The sequence below is a fragment of the Oncorhynchus kisutch genome, linkage group LG6 (genome assembly GCF_002021735.2).
Source record: "Oncorhynchus kisutch isolate 150728-3 linkage group LG6, Okis_V2, whole genome shotgun sequence".
Lineage (NCBI taxonomy): Eukaryota > Metazoa > Chordata > Actinopteri > Salmoniformes > Salmonidae > Oncorhynchus > Oncorhynchus kisutch.
The window spans coordinates 53,976,944-54,000,128 of record NC_034179.2 but is presented as its reverse complement, the minus strand read 5'-3'; the positions used below and the strand labels follow the sequence as shown (position 1 = coordinate 54,000,128).

Below are 23,185 nucleotides of genomic sequence, written 5' to 3'. Positions count from 1 at the left end.
CACAGCCACAAGGTCTACAGAAAATCGTAAACATTAATGAAAACTAAAATGAGCTTTTTGGTCTTAATTTAAGGTTAGGGTTAAGCATACGTTTACTAGTTTTGTCAAGGTTAGGTTCAAGGTTAGGTTTAAAATCAGATTTTAAGAAGACAAGTTGTATAAATGGGCGGGGTTTATATATTTGTGGATGTGGTAACTAGTGACGACTAAACCAAGGGGTAACCATCATTCAACTTTTGTAGTAGGAAATATTTGTTTCTCTTTTGGTCCATTCAACAACAGAGCGATACGACCCTTGTTTCAGCAGGATGTTGTATCTATCTATAACTTATGTCATGCCTTATTGGAATGGGTGTATTGATAATATCTGTTGGAAGTTTGGATGTTGCCACACACATACCTACTTGTTTACAAAATTGAAGAAGTTTCCTTTAAAATGATTCATAAATATTATCCTGCCAACCACTATATGAAGAAGTTTAAGGAAAATATCAACTCAAATTGCTCCTTTTGTAATGACCACCCAGAAACAGTGTTGCATCTTTTTTGGCATTGTATTCATGTAAGAAAACTGTGGCAAGACATCAGTAGATTTATAATTGAACACTTTTATGAAGGTCTTACACTGTTGTGGGGAGATGTACTGCTTGGATTCTTTACCTACGATAGGAATAAGCTGAAACATTTTTATGTAATTAATTTCATTATTCTTTTGGCCAAATTTCATATTCACAAATGTACATTTTACGAACAAAAAAAAAACACATTTTCTTACCTTACAAAAAGAAATTGAACTGTATTTTAAGACAATTAAATACTCTACTAATAAAAAAGCTGTTAGAATTATAAGTGTATGTATGTCCCTTAAGGTCTTTGTGTAATGTGATATTGTACCCCCTAGCTCAATTGTCCATTGTATATAATCTATATATACTTGTGTTCCCTCATGTTCTCTCTGTATTGATTTGTTCTCAATAAAAAATAAAATCATAAAAACACTTTTGTAGGATTTCGCTCTAGGTTTTGCAAATTTATTTAAAAATTCAATTTCAAAGTTTCAATCATACTGGAGCCAGGCCAGGGTTGACTCTTCACTCAGATGGTAGGAAAATAAGACCTTGCCTAAAATCGTATCAAAATCATTTCACCTTGTTAAAAAAAAAAAACATATATATATATATATATATGTATAGTTTATATGCATTTATATGCGTTGATATATGTGTGAAATATTTTTATTGTGTTTTTGTACTCCAGAGAAAGTAGTCTGTGTCCATATGCTGTAAAAGAGCCACTCGCTTATACTACATTTCCCAGAAGTCTGCATAGGCTGTCCCTTGCTGTAGTGTAGATGTCATCAGCCAAGTGCCGAAGCTGTTGGCGTGTTTTTTTTTGACAGATTATCAGTTTTTACCGTTTTCTGTATATTTCTATATCAAAATGACGGTACGTCGTGGCTACTTACTCCACTTGTGCATGTATGATGCTTTTCAGGTTTAATGCTAGTCATGTTATGCATAACTAGCCAACTACTTTGTTAGCTAGCACTTAGCTTCATTAGCATTAGCTAACTTGAACTAGCTTGCTAGCTAGCAGCTAACACGTTACTTAGAAAAGACGAAACTAGACACCGGGAAGAGACCTACGTCTGGCTATCTAGTTAAGACGCCTATTTGATGTTTAATAATAATAATAACAAATATACATTTAAATTATACATTACATTAATTTTAGGAACGGAAGGGAACAGCTAAGTTGGACTTCCTCAGAAAGATAGAAGAGGACATGCAGCAGAAATGGGAGAAGGAAAGAACGTTTGATTGTGATGCACCCACCACTATTGGGGAAAGCACCAAGTAAGTCTACTGCAACTGTTATTTTATGATCATCAACGCTCTATTTTAGTTTTCATGTCCACTTTTCCCAACCAATTTCTAATGGACCACCCTCTCCTTTGTAGCAAAAACAAATACTTTGTCACCTTCCCCTACCCTTACATGAATGGAAGGCTGCATCTTGGTCATACTTTCTGCCTTTCGAAGTGCGAGGTAAGATTTATATAGATTTGACTTACACTTAGCACTATAGGTCTTATGTTAAATATCCTCTGTGAAAGATTCATTTTACAATTTGCTGACATATGTCTTTTTCTTTGTAGTTTGCTGTTGGTTTCCAACGCTTGAAAGGGAAGCAATGCCTATTTCCATTTGGGTTACATTGTACAGGAATGCCAATCAAAGTGAGTTAATTTTAATCCCTTGTTTGCTGTGTACATTATACATGGTCATGGTTGGAATTTAGACATTAAAATGTATTTTAATCCACAGGCCTGTGCAGACAAGCTGAAGAGAGAGATGGAGGTTTATGGGAACCCACCACAGTTTCCTGAAGAGGAGGAGGAAGAAGAGGAGAAGCCCAAGTTTGCAGATGAGTTCATCATCAAGGACAAAGCTAAGGGCAAAAAGGTGAACTTTAGATGAAAATTTCAATTGATCCTCTGCGCTACTCATATTCTTGGGGGAAATTGTTCCCATTCATACACCATGTAATCTCATTGTGATCTCTTGTGTGATCATCAGAGCAAAGCAGTGGCAAAGGCTGGAGGGTCAAAATTCCAGTGGGACATAATGAAGTCTCTGGGGTTGAGTGACATGGAGATAGTGCCGTTTGCAAACGCGGCGCACTGGCTGGAGTACTTCCCACCCATGACCGTGAAAGACCTGAAGATGATGGGTGTGAAGGTGAGTGATAATGTCTCGAGGCTGCCTGCTGGTTCGACTTAGGAGGCGCGCACACCTCCAACCGCTTCCGAGTATATTACTTGCTAATGTTCAGTCTTTGGATAACAAAGTTGATGAGCTTAGAGCAAGGATTTCTTTCCAGAGAGACATCGGGCCTGTAACATACTTTGTTAAATGGAAACATGGCTCTCTCGGGATACTCTGTCGGAGTCGGTGAAGCCAGCAGTATTCTCAATACATCGCGCAGAAAGGAATAAATATCTCTCCAGGATACGGAGGGGTGTATTTCATGATTAACAACTCATGGTGTAATTTTAGGAACATACAGGATCTCAAGTCCTTTTTGTTCACTCGACGTAGAATACATCAATTAAATATCCACCTTATTATCTCCCAAGAGAGTTCTCTGTCATTGCCACGGCCGTTTACATCCCACCTCAAGCCAATACCTCGACGGCCCTTAAGGAACTTCACTGGACTGACTTTATGTAAACTGGAAACCACATATCCTGAGGCTGCATTTATTATAGCTGGGGATTTTAATAAAGCAAATCTGAGGACTAGGCTGCCGAAATTCTATCAACATATCGACTGTACTACTCGCGCTGCTAAGACTCTACCATTGCTTTTCAAACTTCAGGAATGATAAGAAGGCCCATCCTCCTTTTGGGAAAATCTGACCACCACTCCATCTTGCTCCTCCCATCCTATATGCAAAAACTAAAACAGTTCTTCGAACTATTCAACGCTTGTCTGACCAATCGGAATCCACGCTTCAGGATTGTTTTGATCACGTGAACTGGGATATGTTTCGGGTAGGTTGCGAGTATAATCTAGATGCATACACGGATACGGTGACTGAGTTTATAAGGCAGTATATAGGAGATGTAGTACCCACTGACTATTAAAACCTACCCTAACCTAACCATGGATAGATGTTAGCATTCGCGAACCACCGCATTTAACCATGGCAAGGTGACTGTTTATATTCTGCCATATTACCAGTATAGTTATTCAATCCGCCAGGCAATCAAACAAGCTAAACCTCAGTATAGAGACAAAGTGGAGTCGCAATTCAACGGCTCAGACACAAGACGTATGTGGCATTGACTACAGACAATCATGGACTACAAAAGGAAAACCAGCCATGTCGTGGAGACCGACGTCATGCTTCCGGACAGGCAACCGCAAGGCTATCCAGAGGGTGGTGTGGTCTGCCTAACATATTACCGGGGGCAAACTACCCGCCCTCCAGGACACTTTCAGCACCCAATGTCACAGGAAGGCCAAAAAGATCATCAAGGACATCAACCACCCGAGCCACTTCCTGTTCATCCCGCTATCACCCAGAAGGCCAGGTCAGTACAGGTGCATCAAAGATGGGACCGAGAGACTGAAAAACAGCTTCTATCTCAAGGCCGTCAGACTGTTAAACAGCCATCATTAGCACATTAGAGGATGTTGCCTATAGGCATAAACTTGAAATCTCTGGCCACTTTAAGGAATGGAACACTTTAATGTTTACATATCTGGCATTACTCATCTCATATGTATTTACTGTATTGTGGACCATGTTAGTCAGATTTGGGTATATGTTGAGTAATTTGTTAGATATTACTGCACTGTCAGAGCTAGAAGCACAAGCATTTCGCCACACCCGCAATAACATCTGAAAATCATGTGTATGTGACCAATACAATTTGATTTAATGACAAGAAACCAGTAAACTGAGCTTGATTCTTGTATGCAGTACCATGAATCCTGATGTTAAAGGGTAGGGAGCAAAAACGTAACATATGGATTTGTATTAGTATATATATATTCAAGTTATAACAAATTTTGTATTTTTCGAGTAATTACATAAAACCGATCAGAATGCCGATGTCATGCCGGAAAATGTTTTTCCGTGGAGTGGGTAATATGGACTGCCTTGCAAGCCAGCCTATTCCCTATACTGTGAACTCTTAACATAAATAACTTAAAATGTGTAACTTCAAATTAAACCATCGTTTGCACTGATTACTACTGGTTTCAATAAAATGTTCAGGCAACTTACAAGCAAATACTTTATGAATTTGTTACAAATCAGCTTGCAAGTTTGCGAGCCAACTTGCCTGCTAACGTTAGCCCTACCAGCCAGTTGAGTCAGCCAGTTGCTATCAATACCTAGCTTACAGATGCAATAAAGTAAACCAAAGTTTGGGAAATGCATAACGCCATCTAACCAGTTATCAAGTAATGTTATATACAGTTGCCTTAGCCAGCCAGTTAAAGTTAGATATTTTTGCCTGTTCGCTAGCCTAGCCCGCTAACTAGCCTAGCTAGCCAACCACCATGGTCGATATAGCTACGTAATAAGCCAGAAATCAACACCAACTAGTATAGCAGAGGCAGGATCCCACAGAACACACAAAAGCCAGCCGATATAAAGTAGAGACTTACCGATTGACGGCTGAGTTAGGAGCGAGGCACTTCAGAGCAAGAGACTGCTTCACTGGTCGAGGGAGAGTCAACTAATCCAATAGCGATATAGTGTGGTAAATCCAAGTAGATAGGAAGAACGGGTTGAAAAATTGACCAAACAAATTGGGGGATGAAAAAGAAGTCCAGACAAGGTACTAAATAGTTCAATCAGGTACAGGAGAAGTCAGAGCAACCCAGACTAGAAAAGCAGAGCAGGATCATCCGTCCCCCACATGTGGGGAATCTGGCTGTTTTTAAGTCAAATTTTGATTGGTGAATTGTAGCTCACCACTACCAATACTCGGTCTGCATGGCTAATGGTTAACGTTAGCCAGCTCAAGTTAGCTAACGCAGAGTAGATTCTCCATATGATGAGAGTACATTGTGGGTAGTTTAGAAGATATATCCTGAAATAATTGAATAAATATGTAAAATCATAACTGTTTGAAGTTATAGGTAACCAGATCGTGACCAATGTTCCCTTTTATTTTGTAACTAAGCAAATTTCATGTCTCCTGGGCACTAACTTGAACATTGTGGAAATTCTATGCAGCTTCCAGCTCACGCGTTTACTGTGAACACTGAGACTGTACCTGCTTTTAGTTTTAACAGTGGTCAAGTTGGCTACTGTCACTATTTGATCATAATGTAGGCCTACCAGAGTGTCCTACCGTCAAGAACAATGGAGAAAATGCATCCCATAACAGCTTTAACATGGAAATAGCTCTTCTCATTCAGCCTACTGTAGCACCCAATGTATGGTGTTCAATGTAGGCCTACATTCCATGAGACTTTTGAAAAAAACACGCATGGCTTGATATTACCCTGTTTATCAACTTGTCCTTCAGACAAGGTGACTGAAAATGTTGTTTGATGCAAGAAACCACTTTCAAAATAAAATAGATAATTATTCCCATACCATTATCAGAATCTCAAATTATGCTACACTCTGCCTATAGGCTTCAATAAGCTAAGTAGCCAGTCTCAAAATACAACACTGCCCCTTTAAGACAAAAGAAACAGATCTTTACCTGACTCGCTTTTCAAAGATGTTTAGAAATGTACACATTTTGGCCTCCCGAGTGGCGCAGCAGTCTAAGTCACTTACAGATCCTGGTTTGATACCGGGCAGTGTTGCAGCCGGCCGCGAACGGGAGATCCATGAGGCGACGCAAAATTGGCGCAGCGTCGTCCGGGTTAGTGAAGGGTTTGACCGGCCGGGATGTCCTTGTCCCATCGCGCTCTACCGTCTCCACTGGCGGGCCAAGCGCATGCACTCTTGACACAGTCACCAGGTGTTTCCTCCGACACATTGGTGTGGCTGGCTTCCAGGTTAAGTGAGCATTGTGTCAAGAGGCAGTGTGGCTTGGCGGGGTCGTGTTTCAGAGGATGCATGGCACTTGACCTTCGCCTCTCCCGAGTCCATGCGGGAGCTGCATTGATGGGACAATTGGATACCACGAAATTGGGGAGGAAAAAGGGGATACAAGAATAAAATGCATGCACACATTTTATGCTCTTGAAGGACGCAATCACTCCCCTATTGCTGACTACAAATGATCTATAACTGGGCTAATACCTCAATAACTGGATAGAATATGTACAAAATGTGCACACGCGACTACATGCAGCTCTCGCTTTGATATCACAACAAGCGCATCTACTCACGACCGCTAATGCTGTCAACACAGTCCAGTTCAAAATAAACGGCACAGATCCATATCTGACAATGGTCTATTTGCATCTAGGCCTACTGCATCTCTGATTGTTTATGCCGCACCGGTCTGTGTCGAGTCCGGGCTGAGTCGTGCGTGTCAATGCAATAGAATCCTACTTCGATGCTTTCTGCCTACAACAAAATCTCTTGCATTGTTCATTTTGGTATGTTGCATTGAAAGTGGGTAATACTGCGTTGATTAGATCACAATTGCCGCAGTTAAGGGAATAGTTCATAGTGCTAACAGGGAAAACTAGAACAGTGGTCACCAACCTTTTCTGAATCAGTGTAAGCCTAATCTAATGCTCAGATTCTTTTTAAACATGACTTAAATGTAAGCCTATGCAAAGTTAACCAATTAAAAACAGTACTGTAGCAATGACATCCATGTATGACTATTTGAAAGTTAAATGTGTGGTTCTCAAGTTAAGATTCAGACCTAAATGTACAGATCAACAACCATTACTTCACTTTGAAAGTATTTCAGGTGCTGTCCAGGTTCTTAAGCATAATTATATCACAGGTGGACTGGCGACGCTCCTTCATCACAACCGATGTCAACCCGTTCTACGACTCCTTCGTGAGGTGGCAGTTCATCACCCTGAAAGAGAGGAAGAAAATTAAGTTTGGTAAAAGGTATGTTTAGAACTTGGAAAGGTTTATTATAACCTTGCAATGTGTAAACCTTGTAGCATTATTACATAGAATGTAAATCAAACTTTTTGCAGGTATACCATCTACTCTCCAAAAGATGGACAGCCATGTATGGACCATGACAGGCAGACTGGAGAGGTGAGATTTTCTTGCCACTACATGAACTTTTATTCATCACATGCTTTGGAAAAAACAGGTAACAATGAAATGCTTACTTACGGGCCCTTTCCAACAATGCAGAGAGAAAGAAAATGGAGAAATAATAATAATAATAAATGCACAATGTGTAGTGATAACTTGGCTATATACACGGGGTTACCAGTACTGAGTCGATATGCAGGAGTATGAAGTAATTGATTTAGGTAAGTACATATAACTTGGAATAAAGTGACAGATAATAAACAGTAGCAGCAGTGTATCTGATGAGTCAAAGTTAGTGGAAAAAGTGTCAGTGCAGATAGTCCGTGTATCTATTTGGTTAATTATTTAATCAACTATTTAGTAGACTTATGGCTAGGGGGTAGAAGATTTTCAGGGTCATGTTGGTTCTAGACTTGCTGTACCAGCGGGAACAGGTTATGACTTGGGTCGCTGGAGTTTGACAATTTTTAGGGCCTTCCTCTGACACTGCATGGTATAGATGGATGGCAGGAACATCATCTCAATGAGGTTTTGTCCCTCTGTTGTGTAGCTGCAGCTCTATAATCACGTTTTTACATTCTAGGGAGTTGGACCACAGGAGTATACCCTCATCAAGATGAAGGTTTTGGAGCCTTACCCTGCGAAACTAAGGTACTGTATGTAGCAGACTAGACATAGTGTTTTTTTTAGCATAACCTACATTGTCATTGATATGATATACAATCAACTTTGTCACATTTTAGACCTAGCAGTTTGGCCTGATAGCAGGTAACATTTGTTGCTGGTTGGGGAAAGACTACCATCCACCTTCTGCTAATACTCTACTGAAAACTGTTACCCTCAGTGGCCTTAAAGGAAAGAACATCTTCTTGGTGGCAGCTACTCTCAGACCAGAGACCATGTTTGGCCAGACTAACTGCTGGGTCCATCCTGACATCAAGTACATAGCCTTTGAGATGGCCTGTGGAGACGTGTTCATTAGCACGAGGAGGTCAGCTAGGAACATGTCTTACCAAGGCTTCTCCAAGGAGAACGGCAAGGTTACAGTGATCATGGATGTTCTGGGAAAGGTGTGCACATTTAAATTACATCCTTACGTTTAAGTGTCTGCACACACATTTACGCAATAATGTATGTTAAATAGCCTGAGTTCCCTCTGACACACACGCACGCACCTTATGAGTTTGACCACACACACTCACATAGTGGTAAATGTCTTTTTACCTTCTCTGTAGGATATTCTTGGATGTGCTCTTAGTGCCCCGCTGTCGTCTTACCGGACCATCTATGCCCTGCCCATGCTTACCATCAAGGAGGACAAAGGTATTGGAATAAAGTATTGAGAATGCTCCAAATACTGCTTTTTAACTGCATCCATCCTGTCTCTGCTAGAGCACATTGAGACAGCTTGAGGCAGTCCTCCTTTTGAAGAACTAAAGTGAAGGAGACATAAGTCATTGTAGAGCACAGTGAACATTGCTGAAATGGACAACAGATTACTTTTTATTAGGGGGTAGATCAGCTTTAATATTACAGATAGATTGTGGATTCCATCAATGTAATTGCCTGCATAATGTACAATCCCCCATATTTTATTGATAAATATTTTTTATGTGTTGTTATTATATTCCCCCAACACTACCACCCCTCCCTTAATTGAAGTAAACTAATAGAGAACAACACTTACAATTCTAAGTGCATTCGGGAAGTATTCAGACCCCATGACTTTTTCCACATTTTGTTACAGCCTTATTCTAAAATTGATTAAATTGTCCCCCCCCCCCCTCAATCTACACACACTACCTCATAACGACATTTTTGATAAATTATAACAAATAAATCATATCACATGTAAGTATTCAGACCCTTTACTCAGTACTTTGTTAAAATCAAATCATATTTTATTGGTCAAAAACACGTGTATAGCAGATGTTATTGCGGGAGTAGCTAAATGCTTGTTTCTAGCTCCGACACTGCAGTAATATCTAACAATTTCACAACATACACACATCTAAGTAAATGGAATTTAGAATGGAATTAAGAATGTATATGGATGAGCAATGTCAGAGCGGCATAGACTAAGATACAGTAGATAGTATAGAATACAGTACATATGAGATGAGTAATGCAAGATATGTAAACATGATTAAAATGACTAGTGTTCCATTTTATTAAAGTGGCCAGTGATTAAGTCTATGTATGTAGGCAGCAGCGTCTATGTGCCAGTGATGGCTATTTAAGTCTTATGGTCTTGAGCTAGATAGAAGCTGTTTTTCAGTCTCTCCGTCCCAGCTTTGATGCACCTGAACTGACCTCACCTTCTAGATGGTAGTGGTGTGAACAGGCAGTGGCTCAGGTGATTATTGTCCTTGATGATCTTTTTGGCCTAACTGTGACATCGGGTGCTGAAGGTGTCCTGGAGGGGAGGTAGTTTGCACCTTTGGCAGCGAGTCTTCTTGGGTATGACGGTACAAGCTTGGCACACTGTACACTGCACACTGTATTTGGGGAGTTTCTCCCATTCTTCTCTGCAGGTCTTCTCAAGCTCTGTCAAGTTGGACGGGGAGCGTCGCTGCACAGCTATTTTCAGATCTCCGGAGATCAGGTTCAAGTCCAGACTCTGGCTAGGCCACTCGAGGACATTGAGAGACTTGTCCTGAAGCCAATCTGGTGTTGTGTTGTCTTGGCTGTGTGCTTAGGGTTGTTGTCCCTTTGGAAGGTGAACCTTTGCTCAAGTCTGAGGTCCTGAGCGCTCTGGAGCAGGTTTTCATCAAGGATTTCTCTGTACTTTGCTCTGTTCATCTTTTCCTTCGATCCTGACTAGTTTCCCAGTCCCTGCCGCTGAAATTACATCCCCATAGCATGATGCTGCCACCACCATGCTTCACCGTAGGGATGGTGCCAGGTGTCCTCCAGATGTGACGCTTGACTTTCAGGCCAAAGAGTTCAATCTTGGTTTCATCAGACCAGAGAATCTTGTTTCTCATGGCCTGAGAGCACTTTCGGCTCCTTTTGGCAAACTCCAAGCAGGCTGTCATGTGCGTTTTACTGAGGAGTGGCTTCCGTCTGGTCACTCTACCATAAATGCCTGATTGATGGACTGCTGCAGCGATGGTTGTCCTTCTGGAAGGTTCTACCATCACCACAGAGGAGCTCTGGGTTCTTGGTCACCTCCCTGACCATGGCCCTTCTCCCCCAATTGCTCCGTTTGGTTGGGCGGCCAGCTCTAGGAAGAGTCTTGGAGGTTCTAAACTTCTTCCATTTAAGAATGATGGAAGCCATTGTGTTCTTGGGGGACCTTCAATGCTGCAGACATTTTTTGTGACCCTTCCCCAGATCTGTGCCTCGACACAATCCTGTCTCGGAGCTCTACTGACAATTCCTTCAACCTCATGGCTTCGTTTTTGCTCTGACATGCACTGTCAACTGTGGGAACTTGTATAGACAGTTGTGTACCTTCCCAAATCATGACCAATCAATTGAATTTACCACAGGTGGACTCCAATCTAGTTGTAGAAACATCTCAAGGATGATCAATGGAAACAACATGCACCTGAGCTCAATTTAGTCTCTTAGCAAAGTCTGAGTCTGAATTCAGCAGAGTCTGAATACTTGTGTTAATGTTTTATTTTTTAATACATTTGCAAAAAAAATCTCAACCTTTTTTCTAGTTGTAATTATGGGTGTTGTGTGTAGATTTAGGGGACTTTTTTGTTGATCCATTTTGGAATAAGGATGTAACGTAACCAAATGTGGAAGAAGTCAAGGGGTCTGAATATTTTCCCGGCTGCACAGTAATATGCATTTTACGGACACAGTATATTTTACAATAGGTATCCTTTTGTTTTTAGTCCCATTATTCAGCTTCCCTCAACCCCCTCCCATCAATCTTTGAACACCATCCATTTTATTTTTAGATAACATTTTTTTACTCTGCTGTGATGTTTCACACAAGTTCTGAACCTTTCTATTATCATTGTTTCTACAGATTGTAAATTAAAGAGATTCTTTTTGCTAAGAGTATTATATTAAGTTAAGTATATATATTATATATATATATATTAAGTATATATATATAATACTTATATATCAAGTATTATATATTGATCGATTGACTAGGACTTTTTAAAGTCAACCAAAAGTGCGATTTGCAGCGTTGGTTCCAGGTAATGTTGCAATTTTTCAGCCATTACTGAACCTGCGAACAAAGAAAATCTACATATTTTGCTACAATTTTGTTAAATTGAAAAATGCTACATTTTGAATCCGGTGTCGTTTTGTGTATCAGTTCATTGCTATATGGCACAGCGGTGACATTTTTTGTCCTTTTTAAACTGGTCTACTTTTTTGTTTATCAAACATTTCTTTAACCAATTTTGGTCTTGAATGCAGGGCCGACAGACAAGTTGTGACTTACTGATGTATACCTGATGGGATGCTGCACTATTGGTCATTACAATTAATAATTTTGGTCCGCTGTGCTCCAGGCACTGGCATTGTCACCAGCGTACCGTCCGACGCACCTGATGACATCGCTGCCCTCAGGGATATCAAAAAGAAACAGGTGACACTAACTGTACAAAACTGCCCATTTGTGGCTACTGGTCTATTTTAGTTAACCTATGCATTGCAAAATGTGTTTTTGTTATTGATGTAATTGGAGATCACTTGGATTCCTCTTATAGGCCCTGAGAGAGAAATATGGTATCGAAGACAAGATGGTCCTACCTTTTGAGCCGGTAAGCTTAAGTCACACTGACACCCTCGCCTTGCCTCTCACGTCCTTTATCCGGTCCCTAAATGATCAGACAGTGCAGTGTGTGCCTAATATTCACTGCTGCCCTACTCCTCCAGGTGCCTATCATTGAGATCCCTGGCTATGGGAACCTGTCTGCTCCTCTGGTGTGTGACGAGTTGAAGATCCAGAGCCAGAATGACCGTGAGAAGCTGGCAGAGGCCAAGGAGAAGGTTTACCTCAAGGGGTACTATGAAGGGGTGAGTCCTAATGGCTACACAGAACATCTCAACTATGTATACATATAATACAATGCAGCTTTATTTATCCCCATAGAACAGTTCAGGATACTGGGGGCTATAGATGTGCATCAGAGGTGTTCAACAACATACAATGGTATAGGAAAAATAACATCCACATGTTCTCTGATTTTCTAATGAATGGTCTTTTCTCAGATCATGCTGGTTGAAGGCTACAAGGGCCAAAAGGTGCAGGATGTCAAGAAACCCATCCAGAAGATGATGGTGGAGAAGGTACCCTGGTTGAAATCAATTATTTGATACCAATCTATTTATTGCGATTCTGTTTATTTTCTTCAACTATGTTTACAATGTGGTGCTGTATGCTACTGTTGGTTATTTCTCTGACCTGTATGATGTGTTTGATACGGTTCTTTATGTGTCTCTGTTTTCTAACTGGGATCTCTACCAATGTTCCCAGGGCCAAGCTTTGATCTACATGGAGCCAGAGAAGCAGGTGATGTCACGCTCTTCAGACGAGTGTGTGGTGGCACTATGCGACCAGTGGTGAGTATGGGAGCCTGAAAATACTCCCTGATTTATGGTAGTTTTTCCTGTTTATTCACTGATAGCAATGGTGAAATGGCGCGATGTTCAGTGTGGATCCAAGGCTACCTGACAGCATAGACAAGTATCTAAGGGTAATTATTAGGGAAACTCTAAACTGAACATTTCTGAGCTGAATTCCTAAAGTATGTGGTGTCCGTCTGACAGGTATCTGGATTATGGAGACAAAGAGTGGAAACAGCAGGCCATGGAATGCCTGAAGCCACTGGAGACGTGAGTCATTCCGCTGTTCTGTCGCTCAACTGCCCCAGCTCCCTCCAGTGACTATACCACTGCTAACAAGCTCCTTGTCAAAGCAGTGTGTTGACGATTTTGTTGGTCAAACTGTGCTTCCTGTATATGTTTGACTCTTTAGGTTCTGTGACGAGACAAGGAAGAACTTTGAGGCCACTCTGGACTGGCTCCAGGAGCACGCCTGCTCTCGTACCTACGGACTGGGTGAGGAGGGTGACGGGAGTTGGAGGAGGGTGACGGGAGTTAGTTTGTCACAACACAGCGGATTCTGTGCAGAACCAGGAGGTTTTACTGACCATGTGACCTTACAACTCTGGGCCTAGCAATAGCTATAAAATACAGTCTATAACTAGACCCCATAGAGTCACATTGTCAGAAAACATTCTGGGACCTCTCACGTCCAGAGCATCTTTTGAGACCACCAGTAACTGTTCAGAGCATTTTTGGAATTTGCAAGGACTTAAGATGGAGACAAAATACCCACAATAAGGAAGCATGTTTTAGTAGGTCATGTGCCATACTGCAGGAAGGACACGTTTCACATGCTTAATGATCAGTTGTCCATTTCATTGGTGGACCCAGCATGCTAAGCCATAGTAATCATATGATAATCATATCCCTTACTGTTCACATTAAGTGTTTGATTGTTGTTGTTTTTTGTACGGTGTGCTTGTTGCTATAGGTACAAGGTTGCCATGGGACCAGCAGTGGCTGATCGAGTCCCTATCTGACTCCACCATTTACATGGCCTACTACACCGTGGCTCACTTCCTCCAGGGGGGAGTGCTCAACGGACAGGGACCCTCTCCTCTAGGGATCAAGTATGCGCCACTCGACTCTCACGCGGTTGTCTTATTTAGCGGCGATAGGCATCTGTAGATGCAGACGGAAGATATTGCAGCATGTTCAGATGTCCTTTTAAACATATTGCAATGGAGAAAGTTTGTATTTTAATAGTTGGAGATATGTGATCATCATGTACTGTTTTGCACATGTATTCCGTTTCGAAGAAGAAGATAAATGCGCTGTGCCAGATTTTTAAATCCCTATTTGGTTATGGATACAGTACTATTGGAGCCACTACATAATCTGAGTCTGTGCCTGCACTCTCTCTCTCTGTAAGGCCAGAGCAGATGACCAGGGAGGTGTGGGACTTCATCTTCTTCAAGAGCTCTCCCTTCCCCAAGACGGACATCCCCAAGGAGCACCTGCAGAGGCTGAGGAGGGAGTTTGAGTACTGGTACCCCGTGGATGCCCGTGTGTCTGGGAAGGACCTGGTGCCCAACCACCTATCCTACTACCTGTACAACCACGTGGCCATGTGGCCCAATGACAGGTGAGACGTACCACCTTCCTGTCTCTGCCTGCCTGCCTCTCTCTGGTTCTAGGGCTGCTGCAGGGGTACAAGTCCGGTATTCCTCCTAATTAATATAATAGTTTAGATTTAAACATTTACATGCTTTGTTAGAATAACGTAGCCTTACGTAGAGGAGTTTGAAATGAAACGAGACAATGGTAGCTTTTAGTAGTTTTAAAATGTTTTCAATTTTAAGTTTTACCCCTTTAGTATCTACTATCTTGTCTCATCGCTACAACTCCCGTACGGGCTCGGGAGAGACGAAGGTTGCAAGTCATGCTTCCTCCGATACACAACCCAACCAAGCCGCACTGCTTCTTAACACAGCGCGCATCCAACCCGGAAGCCAACCGCACCAATGTGTCGGAGGAAACACCGTGCACCTGGCAACCTTGGTTAGCGTGCACTGCGCCCGGCCCGCCACAGGAGTCGCTGGTGCGCGATGAGACAAGGACATCCCTACCGGCCAAGCCCTCCATAACCCGGACAACGCTGGGCCAATTGTGCGTCGCCCCACGGATCTCCCGGTCGCGGCCGGTTGCGACAGAACCTGGGCGCGAACCCAGAGTCTGATTGCACAGCTGGCGCTGCAGTACAGCGCCCTTAACCACTGTGCCGCCCGGGAGGCCCAAAAAAGTAGTTTTAAGGGTAATATAAAAAAAGTAACTGGTGCACATTGTTATAAACTTATCGTTATCGTGATAATTCAGTACATTTATCATGATATGGATTCTTGCCCATATCGCCCAGCTTTAAGCCTAATGGCAATTCACTGCAGGGTCTAAACAGTTATGGGTTTGACGCCTTGCCGATTGATTGGAATGTACGACAATCCCTCCAGAGAGCCCCATGATTTTCAAGGAGATTATCTTTGTGTACACAGCGGAAAATGGCCGCAGGCAGTCCGAGCCAATGGTCACCTGTTATTGAACTCTGAAAAGGTGCGTTTATTTCCTTCTCAAATTGATTTTGTTAACTGCAATGAACTCTCCTTTTTCTGTCTCCTGCTCTGGCATGATGGGAGCGGTGTGTTTGTCTTAAGACGTCAGTGTCTTACACAAAAAGCGTGTGTTTTTTTGTGTGATCCTCCTAACGATCTGTGTTTGTATTCATCAGATGTCTAAATCCACGGGCAATTTCCTCACTCTGAGTGGAGCCATCGCCAAGTTCTCTGCTGACGGTAAGCATTCCAGCCTCTTACCACAATGCTTCCTAATTGCTAGGAAGCTTGATGAGAGGAGCAGTCATTTATTTCCGGAAGTCGTTAGCATAATCAATTAGTTGTCCTTTACTTCTCAATGTTCCTTCTGTTTCTCCTCTGATGGGAGGGTGGCTAGTTTTACTTGAGGAACAGAAGGGGGAGCAGAGCAGTGGGATAGCTTCTCCTGCCTTCCTTTTGATCTCCTCTTCCTACTTGGAGAATAGAAATCAATGCCATCTGTCCCAGAGTGGTGATGGGAGATGAATCATTTTGAGATGATGCCATGCCTGTGGCGGAGTGCTTCGTTCTGGTTATTTATGTAGAAGTTGGACTGCCTAAATACACTGCACTCTTCACATACTTTTGTAGTAGACAGGAGGGGAATTGTTTTGAAGCTCTGATTGTTATTATGCATCATTTAACAAATTGATCGGACTCTGCTTTTTTAGTGTCAAAGTGCTTGTTTCTAGCAGTGCCGCTGTAATAGTGTGTTTGTGTTTAACACTCAGGGAACGCACACAGTCTTACTGTGGTGTGTGTGTGCGCCCTGAGTGTTTTGTGTGCGCCCTGAGTGTTAAACAGTCTTACCATGTTGTGTGTGTGTGCCTTTGCCCAGGGATGCGCATGGCCCTGGCGGACGCAGGAGACACAGTGGAAGACGCTAACTTTGTGGAGGCCATGGCCGACGCTGGCATCCTGCGCCTCTACACCTGGGTGGAGTGGGTCAAGGAGATGATAGCCAATCAGAACAACCTGAGGACCGGGCCAGCCGACACCTTCAACGACCGCGTGTTCGGCAGGTATAGTCCAATGAGACACAAATTTGTGTGGATTCGTCATCTAAACTCCAACTAATTGATTTCTAGCGAGGATAAATGTCTGACCTTAGCATAGTTCTAAGACTTGTTGATTTATTTCCCCCTGTTCAGTGACATGAATGCAGGCATCATGAAGACCGAGCAGCACTATCAGAGGATGATGTACAAGGAGGCGTTGAAGAGCGGCTTCTTTGAGTTCCAGGTAACAAGCTGACATCTGTCAGTGTTTGGGCTGTGTGCAGCATTCCCAATCACCAGTGATGAGACCCTAAACTGTGTGTGTGTCCTGGCAGGCAGCCAAGGATAAGTACAGGGAGCTGGCCATCGAGGGGATGCACCGGGACCTGGTGTTCCAGTTCATTGAGAAGCAGACCCTGCTGCTGGCCCCCATCTGCCCACACCTCTGTGAACACACCTGGGGTCTCATGGGCAAGGTAAGGGGGACAGGGCTCACAATATGACAACCTCTAAAGGCCATACATCCATATCAGAACCTTGTCGGGATGAGAGGCTATACTTTGTTTCCGAATAACAACACATTTTTAATAGGTTACGCGTGTCCGCACTGTAACTATTTTCTATACAATTTCCCCTTTCGCAGTCCAGTTACGTTTGGCTTTTAAAAAAGGATGTAGGATCAGCTTTCCCTACTGAAGTTGGAACCGCAACCCCCTCCCCCAAAAAAGGTTGTGGTCATAAATATTGCCATAATACCCCCTCTCTCCCCAGACTGGCTCTCTGATGAAAGCATTGTGGCCAGTGGCAGGTCCAGTAGACGAGGTGCTGATGCGCTCTTCTCAGTACGTCATGGAGACAGCACATGACCTGAGAATACGTCTCAAGGCCTACCTGGCACCCCCCAAGAGCAAGGTAAGACCTATAGCTAGCTACCTGGCACCCCACTAAGAGCAAGGTAAGACTTATAGCTAGCTACCTGGCACCCCACTAAGAGCAAGGTAAGACCTATAGCTACATACCTGGCACCCCACTAAGAGCAAGGTAAGACCTATAGCTAGCTACCTGGCACCCCACTAAGAGCAAGGTAAGACCTATAGCTACATACCTGGCACCCCACTAAGAGCAAGGTCACATTAACGCTCTGCCAAGGTGCAGAGAGATCTGGGCACACAGCCAACAGGGAACTAGCCATTTTATTGCAATGACAATACATTTGTACCAGTACCACAGTAATACCGTGAGTGAATATTAATGTGTGCTTTATGGAGCTGAACTCAGTTTTGAAATGCACTTTTGTGGTTCATGTTTGAATAGTCTAATTGTTAAATGAGACACAATAGTCCTGCAGAATCTTCTCCATTTCACAGAGCACATTGAGCCAGAAAACAAGTCACTTAATTAAACCATGACAATACCAGCCTTGGCTACAGGCGAATCCCACTAAGTTGTGCAGCCATTCCCCAATAGTGACATGTTAGATCTCATTGTTTTAGTAATGTTCTCACAGCACTGCAGAGACCAATGAGCTCTCACTCTCAAATGGATACAGTCCTAGACAGATGTTAAAATGTCAGGTTCCATCACCATCGTCAGGTTATCCTGTGTAGTATTCCGTTTTAGTGACATGCGTGTATGGCGGAGCGCTATATAGTCATAGCTTCTAGCATGTGTGTTTATTTTTCAACCTTGTCTACATTTTGACATTCCATTAGTAAGTGCCTGGAGGCAGCAGGGAGCACAGATCCTATAATTCATATATAGTTCTAGCTATATCTAAGTCTTTGGCAAAGGAGAATATTATTAACAACTTGAAGCTCTCGCTTTCATACATTTTATTCATGTTGTCCTTTTTAATTTTTTTTATTTTTACAACACTTGAATTTGTATACTCAATAGGAAATTACCCATACGTTTCAATCGCACTATATAGCTGAACTTCCGCGACATGGATTGAATCGTGACCATCAGTGGAGAACAGCTCTACTTCAGAGACCATTAGAGTAGCTGTAGCATCCTGCCATGGGGACTAGACATATTTAATGTGTGGCTCACACACACCCTCCACTACTCATCTAAGAAGAGGGGGGGGGGGGTGACCGTGAAGGCAAAGTGTCTAGCATGGTGACTGGAAGAGACGACAGCTGTCATGTAAAATGAGTTCACGGATGCCCGGCTCCACTTGGCACAGAGACTAGTTCACACAGTAGCTTTTAGAGCGGGATAATGACTACTGCCGATAGGTTTCAGCAGAGGGTGATCTTGTATAACGGAGTAGAGTAGGCCTGGCAGCATTAACTAGAGTGACTTTTCTCAGTCATGTCATGTTAACCCAGGCGGTGTGATAATGGATGTCAGGCTGGATCAGGACTGCCTGCTCTGATGCGCATCGCAGCCAGGGTAATGCTACTGCTGTTGTTTAATAAGACTGGAACAGTACTAGCAGACTGGCTGAGCTCTCCGTTTTCCGTCTCTGTCTGTGTCCCTCCCCTCAACAGAAGGGTGACGTGAAGCCCACGGCCAAGCCCTCCCACTGCACTATCTACGTGGCCAAGACGTACCCCTCTTGGCAGCACAGCGCCCTCTCGCTGTTGGGAAAACACTACAAGGCAAGTACCAACCCCCAGGAATTTGCCTGATGGGGAATCATACAAGGCAGACCGAGAGAATCTGGGGGAAAGAATCCACTGAACCTGACTCAACTAGGTTTTTAAACTGAGTCCCAAAGGACACCCTATTTCCTATGTAGTGCACTACCTTTTACCAGGGCTCATAGGCTGGGTCCTATAGGTTTCTGGTCAAAAGTAGTGCACTATATAGGGAATAGGGTGCCATTTGTGAGACATCCTAAGTCTGTTTAGAAATAGATAGTTATAAAATGTGAGTTCAAGCTGTTCCCTCCTGTTGTTTTGGGGTGGAGTTGCAACAGAATGGAGAGACCCTACTGTGAGCTGTGATCTGCCCAGAGGCAGAGAATGTCATTCTGCTGACAACCTGGAATCCCCTTGATGATAGACTCTGACACTCTCCCCCCCTGTACGTGTGTGTGTGTTCTTCCCTGTGTGTGTGTTCAGAGCAACAAGGGCGCTCTGCCTGATAACAAGGTCATTGCCATGGAGCTTGGCGCCCTGCCGGAGCTCAAAAAGTACATGAAGAGAATGATGCCATTCGTGGCCATGATCAAGGTGAGGCTGAGGACAGGAGGGTTGGCCCTTTTCTGCTCCCCCAGGGCCCTGATCAGTGGTGGGTTGGGGGGGTCTCACTATAACGGGGTTCTCAGCTGACCTCTGCCAGGCTCTGCATTCTCACAAGGAGACTAATAAAAATAAACATATCTCTGTACAGTTATTAAGCACATTGAGGACAAGATTCCCTTCATTAAATCAATTGTATTCATACTGGGGCAGCACAATAGTGATTTGCTAGCCTTACTCAGTGGTTCAGAGCTCAGCATGGTGTATTGCTAGAGGTATGGCTGTGCCAAAGTGATCAAACAAACAAAGTCTTCCAAGCCAGATGATTGCCTGTGTTAACTGTAAAACCATGCTGTGTGTCAAATAAACGGATGTGAACACGAGCGCTTTAAGGCCAACTACTGTGTGTTGTGTTCCTCAGGAAAACCTGGAAAAGAATGGCGCCAGGGTTCTGGACCTGGAACTGGAGTTTGACGAGCGAGCCGTGCTGCTGGAGAACCTAGTTTATCTGACTAACTCTTTGGAGGTACACCAAACACACTTCCCTCACTTTCTCCCAGCACTGCACGTTTCATGGAATATGTTGTGGAGGACAGACTCCACAACCTGATGTTCGTTCTCTAACTCTTAGCCCCCTGGTCATCACCGAAACAAGTGTATACATCCATCAAGCTGTTGTTTTTAAACATCCCTCGTTCCTGTTGACTTCTCTTTTTTAGTTTGCCTGTTCATTTATCCCTCACCTCGAGGGTGGAATGCAGCTATTTTGTATCTGCTTTCGAGCACTGCTGTCCATACAGCCCTATGTGTTTTATCAATCTAACCTATTTCCCACCTCATTCATTATCCAAGCTAATTCCCCACTAGAGAAGTGTACTTTATTAGTACTGTATTGACCAGAGTGATTCAGCCAGCCCCCTTTATTTAGAGGCTATTGACACACAAAGATCTAGTTTGTAATCCCCTCTGTAGCCAGTCTCAATTATACTGAAACGACAACAGTTGCCTTGAATGTGCAATCAGGGTAACTTTGCTGCAGCGCCAAGCGCATCAGGATTTCAGGCCAATGCCAACACTCTTTTATTTGCACTCCACCTGTTCACCACAGTATGAATTCACAATGCCTCAAACACACTCTGCATGTCACACTGGCTACTGCGCTAATCGTTTCTCCCTCAATCTTTCTCATTCTCTCTCTTGCTCTCTCACTCTCCTCTTTTCATCCCCAGCTTGATCAGATAGATGTGGTATTCGCATCAGAGGCAGATGACAAAATAAAGGAGGACTGTTGCCCAGGGAAACCGTTCAGTGTCTTCAGATCCGAAGTAAATCCTACCACTATTTCTGCTTGATTAGCCCTCCACACAGATTTTTGCATCACTGTTGTTGCATCATTGTAGTGTTGAGACATCTTTTTATTTTTAGACCTTTCATCATTTTTTCTTAAACCACAATGTGCACTTCAACATTTGACAGCCATGGTAAATAATTCCTTGACACTGAAACATGTGATTTATGACAACATGTATGTCTGTATAATGATTTGAACACTTCGTGAATGATGCATTTAGTTCAGACCAGTGAGCTGTGTGTTTGTGTCCCCTAGCCTGGAGTGGCAGTGTCCCTGCTCAACCCCCAGCCATCCAACGGTCTCTTCACCACCACTATTGACATCCGACAGGGCGACAACAGAGACAGCATCATCCGGAGACTATCCAAAGTCAACAGATTCATTAAAGGTATGTTATTAAACCCCTAAAGACCTTGCGACTTCACTGCTTTCCTATTGATACCGTGTAATTGAACCATATTTTATCAAGGTTTGTTAATAGCCTGCCCTGGGCTATTGCTGTTTCCTTGAGTTCACTTTTAAAGTAAACTTTACTGAGAGTATACATTGTTCTTTTAGATGTACTAATTGTTTAAGTCTAGTAGTAATTAGATGAATACCGTGCTCTTAGTTTCTGTACAGTAACTCCTGATCATACAATTAGCAGAATGTTGTTATTTTAGGTTGCTGTTCAACACGTCCCTTATGTTCTGTAGACCTGACTGAAGTGAAGCATTTATATTGTCTTCCTGTCCCCTTGCAGACCTGTCCAAAGTGAAGCTGATGCGCTTTGAGGACCCTGTCCTGGGGCCTCGCCGGGTGCCCATCCTGGGGAGGGAGGAGCAGGGCAAGCTACCTATCTCTGACAAGTCGTCCTTCAGCATCAGCCTGGCTGACAGGAAGGTCCTTATGACAGACAATGGCCTCAGCGTAGACATAGGAGACACCCTGGTGTACCTGGTACAATAGAGCACAGGTCTTGGGTCTGTTTCAATACTTTTACAATGCTTCCATCCTTGAGGAAACCACTGGTCTTACAAGGGCTACTCTAGTCTCAAAGATATCAGTAATTACCTCAAGGAAGGTAGGAAGGATGCATGTTAAAAAGCATTTGAACAGGGCCCTGCTCTCTGTGTAGGGGTGAGGGACTGAACAGCAGGAGGCTGTAACAGAATGACAAGACAGCATTTTTCTGCTGTAGATGTTACTATGTGCTCTGACATACACAGCTCTGTAGAGTACAGCCAGGAAGTAGTCTTGCCTTTACCATTTCTATTCAAGTGGTTAAAAAAAAATAGAATGGTGTCGTGTCCTCCCATCGTATACGAAATGCAATTATGTTGTTTCAGCGATTCAGTGTCTGTCATGCTGTTTTAAAGAATGGACGAAAGAGTAATTGTACAAGGTGACGTGAATTTTCCTAAAATAAATAAATCTTTAACGTATTTGGGTGGTGCATTTCTTTATTTTCATCCATGTTGGGATATATGTCCCGTATTATGGTCACATTGAGCTCCCTCTGCAGTGGTCCTCTAGGTCAGGGTTTCCCAAACTTGGTCCTTCCCCCAGGTGCACGTTTTTGTTTTTTGCCCTAGCACTACACATCTGATTCAAATATCCAATTCCAAAAACCACAACTTGCAACGAGTTTGGGAAACCCTGCTCTAGGTTGCCAGTTGGGTGGGATGCTCACATGACCAACCTAGAAAACACATTGAATAAATGGAAAAACATCTAATGGACTGAAGTCAATCCACTGGCAGTGTGAGCACAGCTAAT

At 43.1% G+C, this 23,185-nt stretch overlaps 1 protein-coding gene across 1 annotated transcript; it reads left to right on the top strand.

Annotated features, from left to right (window-relative positions):
• Positions 1 to 1,311: 1,311 nt before the first annotated feature.
• LOC109892983 (leucine--tRNA ligase, cytoplasmic) lies at positions 1,312 to 22,851 on the top strand. The gene is made up of 32 exons (XM_020485928.2): positions 1,312 to 1,446; positions 1,735 to 1,856; positions 1,961 to 2,048; positions 2,159 to 2,239; positions 2,328 to 2,465; positions 2,580 to 2,741; positions 7,445 to 7,557; positions 7,650 to 7,713; positions 8,300 to 8,367; positions 8,561 to 8,786; positions 8,952 to 9,039; positions 12,204 to 12,280; positions 12,402 to 12,455; positions 12,571 to 12,711; positions 12,907 to 12,984; positions 13,172 to 13,257; positions 13,465 to 13,530; positions 13,673 to 13,755; positions 14,234 to 14,372; positions 14,675 to 14,887; positions 15,792 to 15,849; positions 16,025 to 16,088; positions 16,726 to 16,909; positions 17,039 to 17,129; positions 17,221 to 17,361; positions 17,657 to 17,797; positions 19,381 to 19,491; positions 19,957 to 20,067; positions 20,498 to 20,602; positions 21,306 to 21,401; positions 21,683 to 21,815; positions 22,170 to 22,851. Exons 1-32 carry the CDS (start codon positions 1,441 to 1,443, stop codon positions 22,373 to 22,375), a joined length of 3,534 nt encoding a protein of 1,177 aa, XP_020341517.1. The 5' UTR covers positions 1,312 to 1,440; the 3' UTR covers positions 22,376 to 22,851.
• The last annotated feature ends 334 nt before the right edge of the window (positions 22,852 to 23,185 follow it).

Coding starts and splice junctions, on each gene's coding strand:
- LOC109892983 (XM_020485928.2), top strand. Junction 9,040..12,203: donor TACCATCAAGGAGGACAAAG/GTATTGGAATAA, acceptor GCTGTGCTCCAG/GCACTGGCATTGTCACCAGC. Junction 13,258..13,464: donor GTGGCACTATGCGACCAGTG/GTGAGTATGGGA, acceptor TCCGTCTGACAG/GTATCTGGATTATGGAGACA.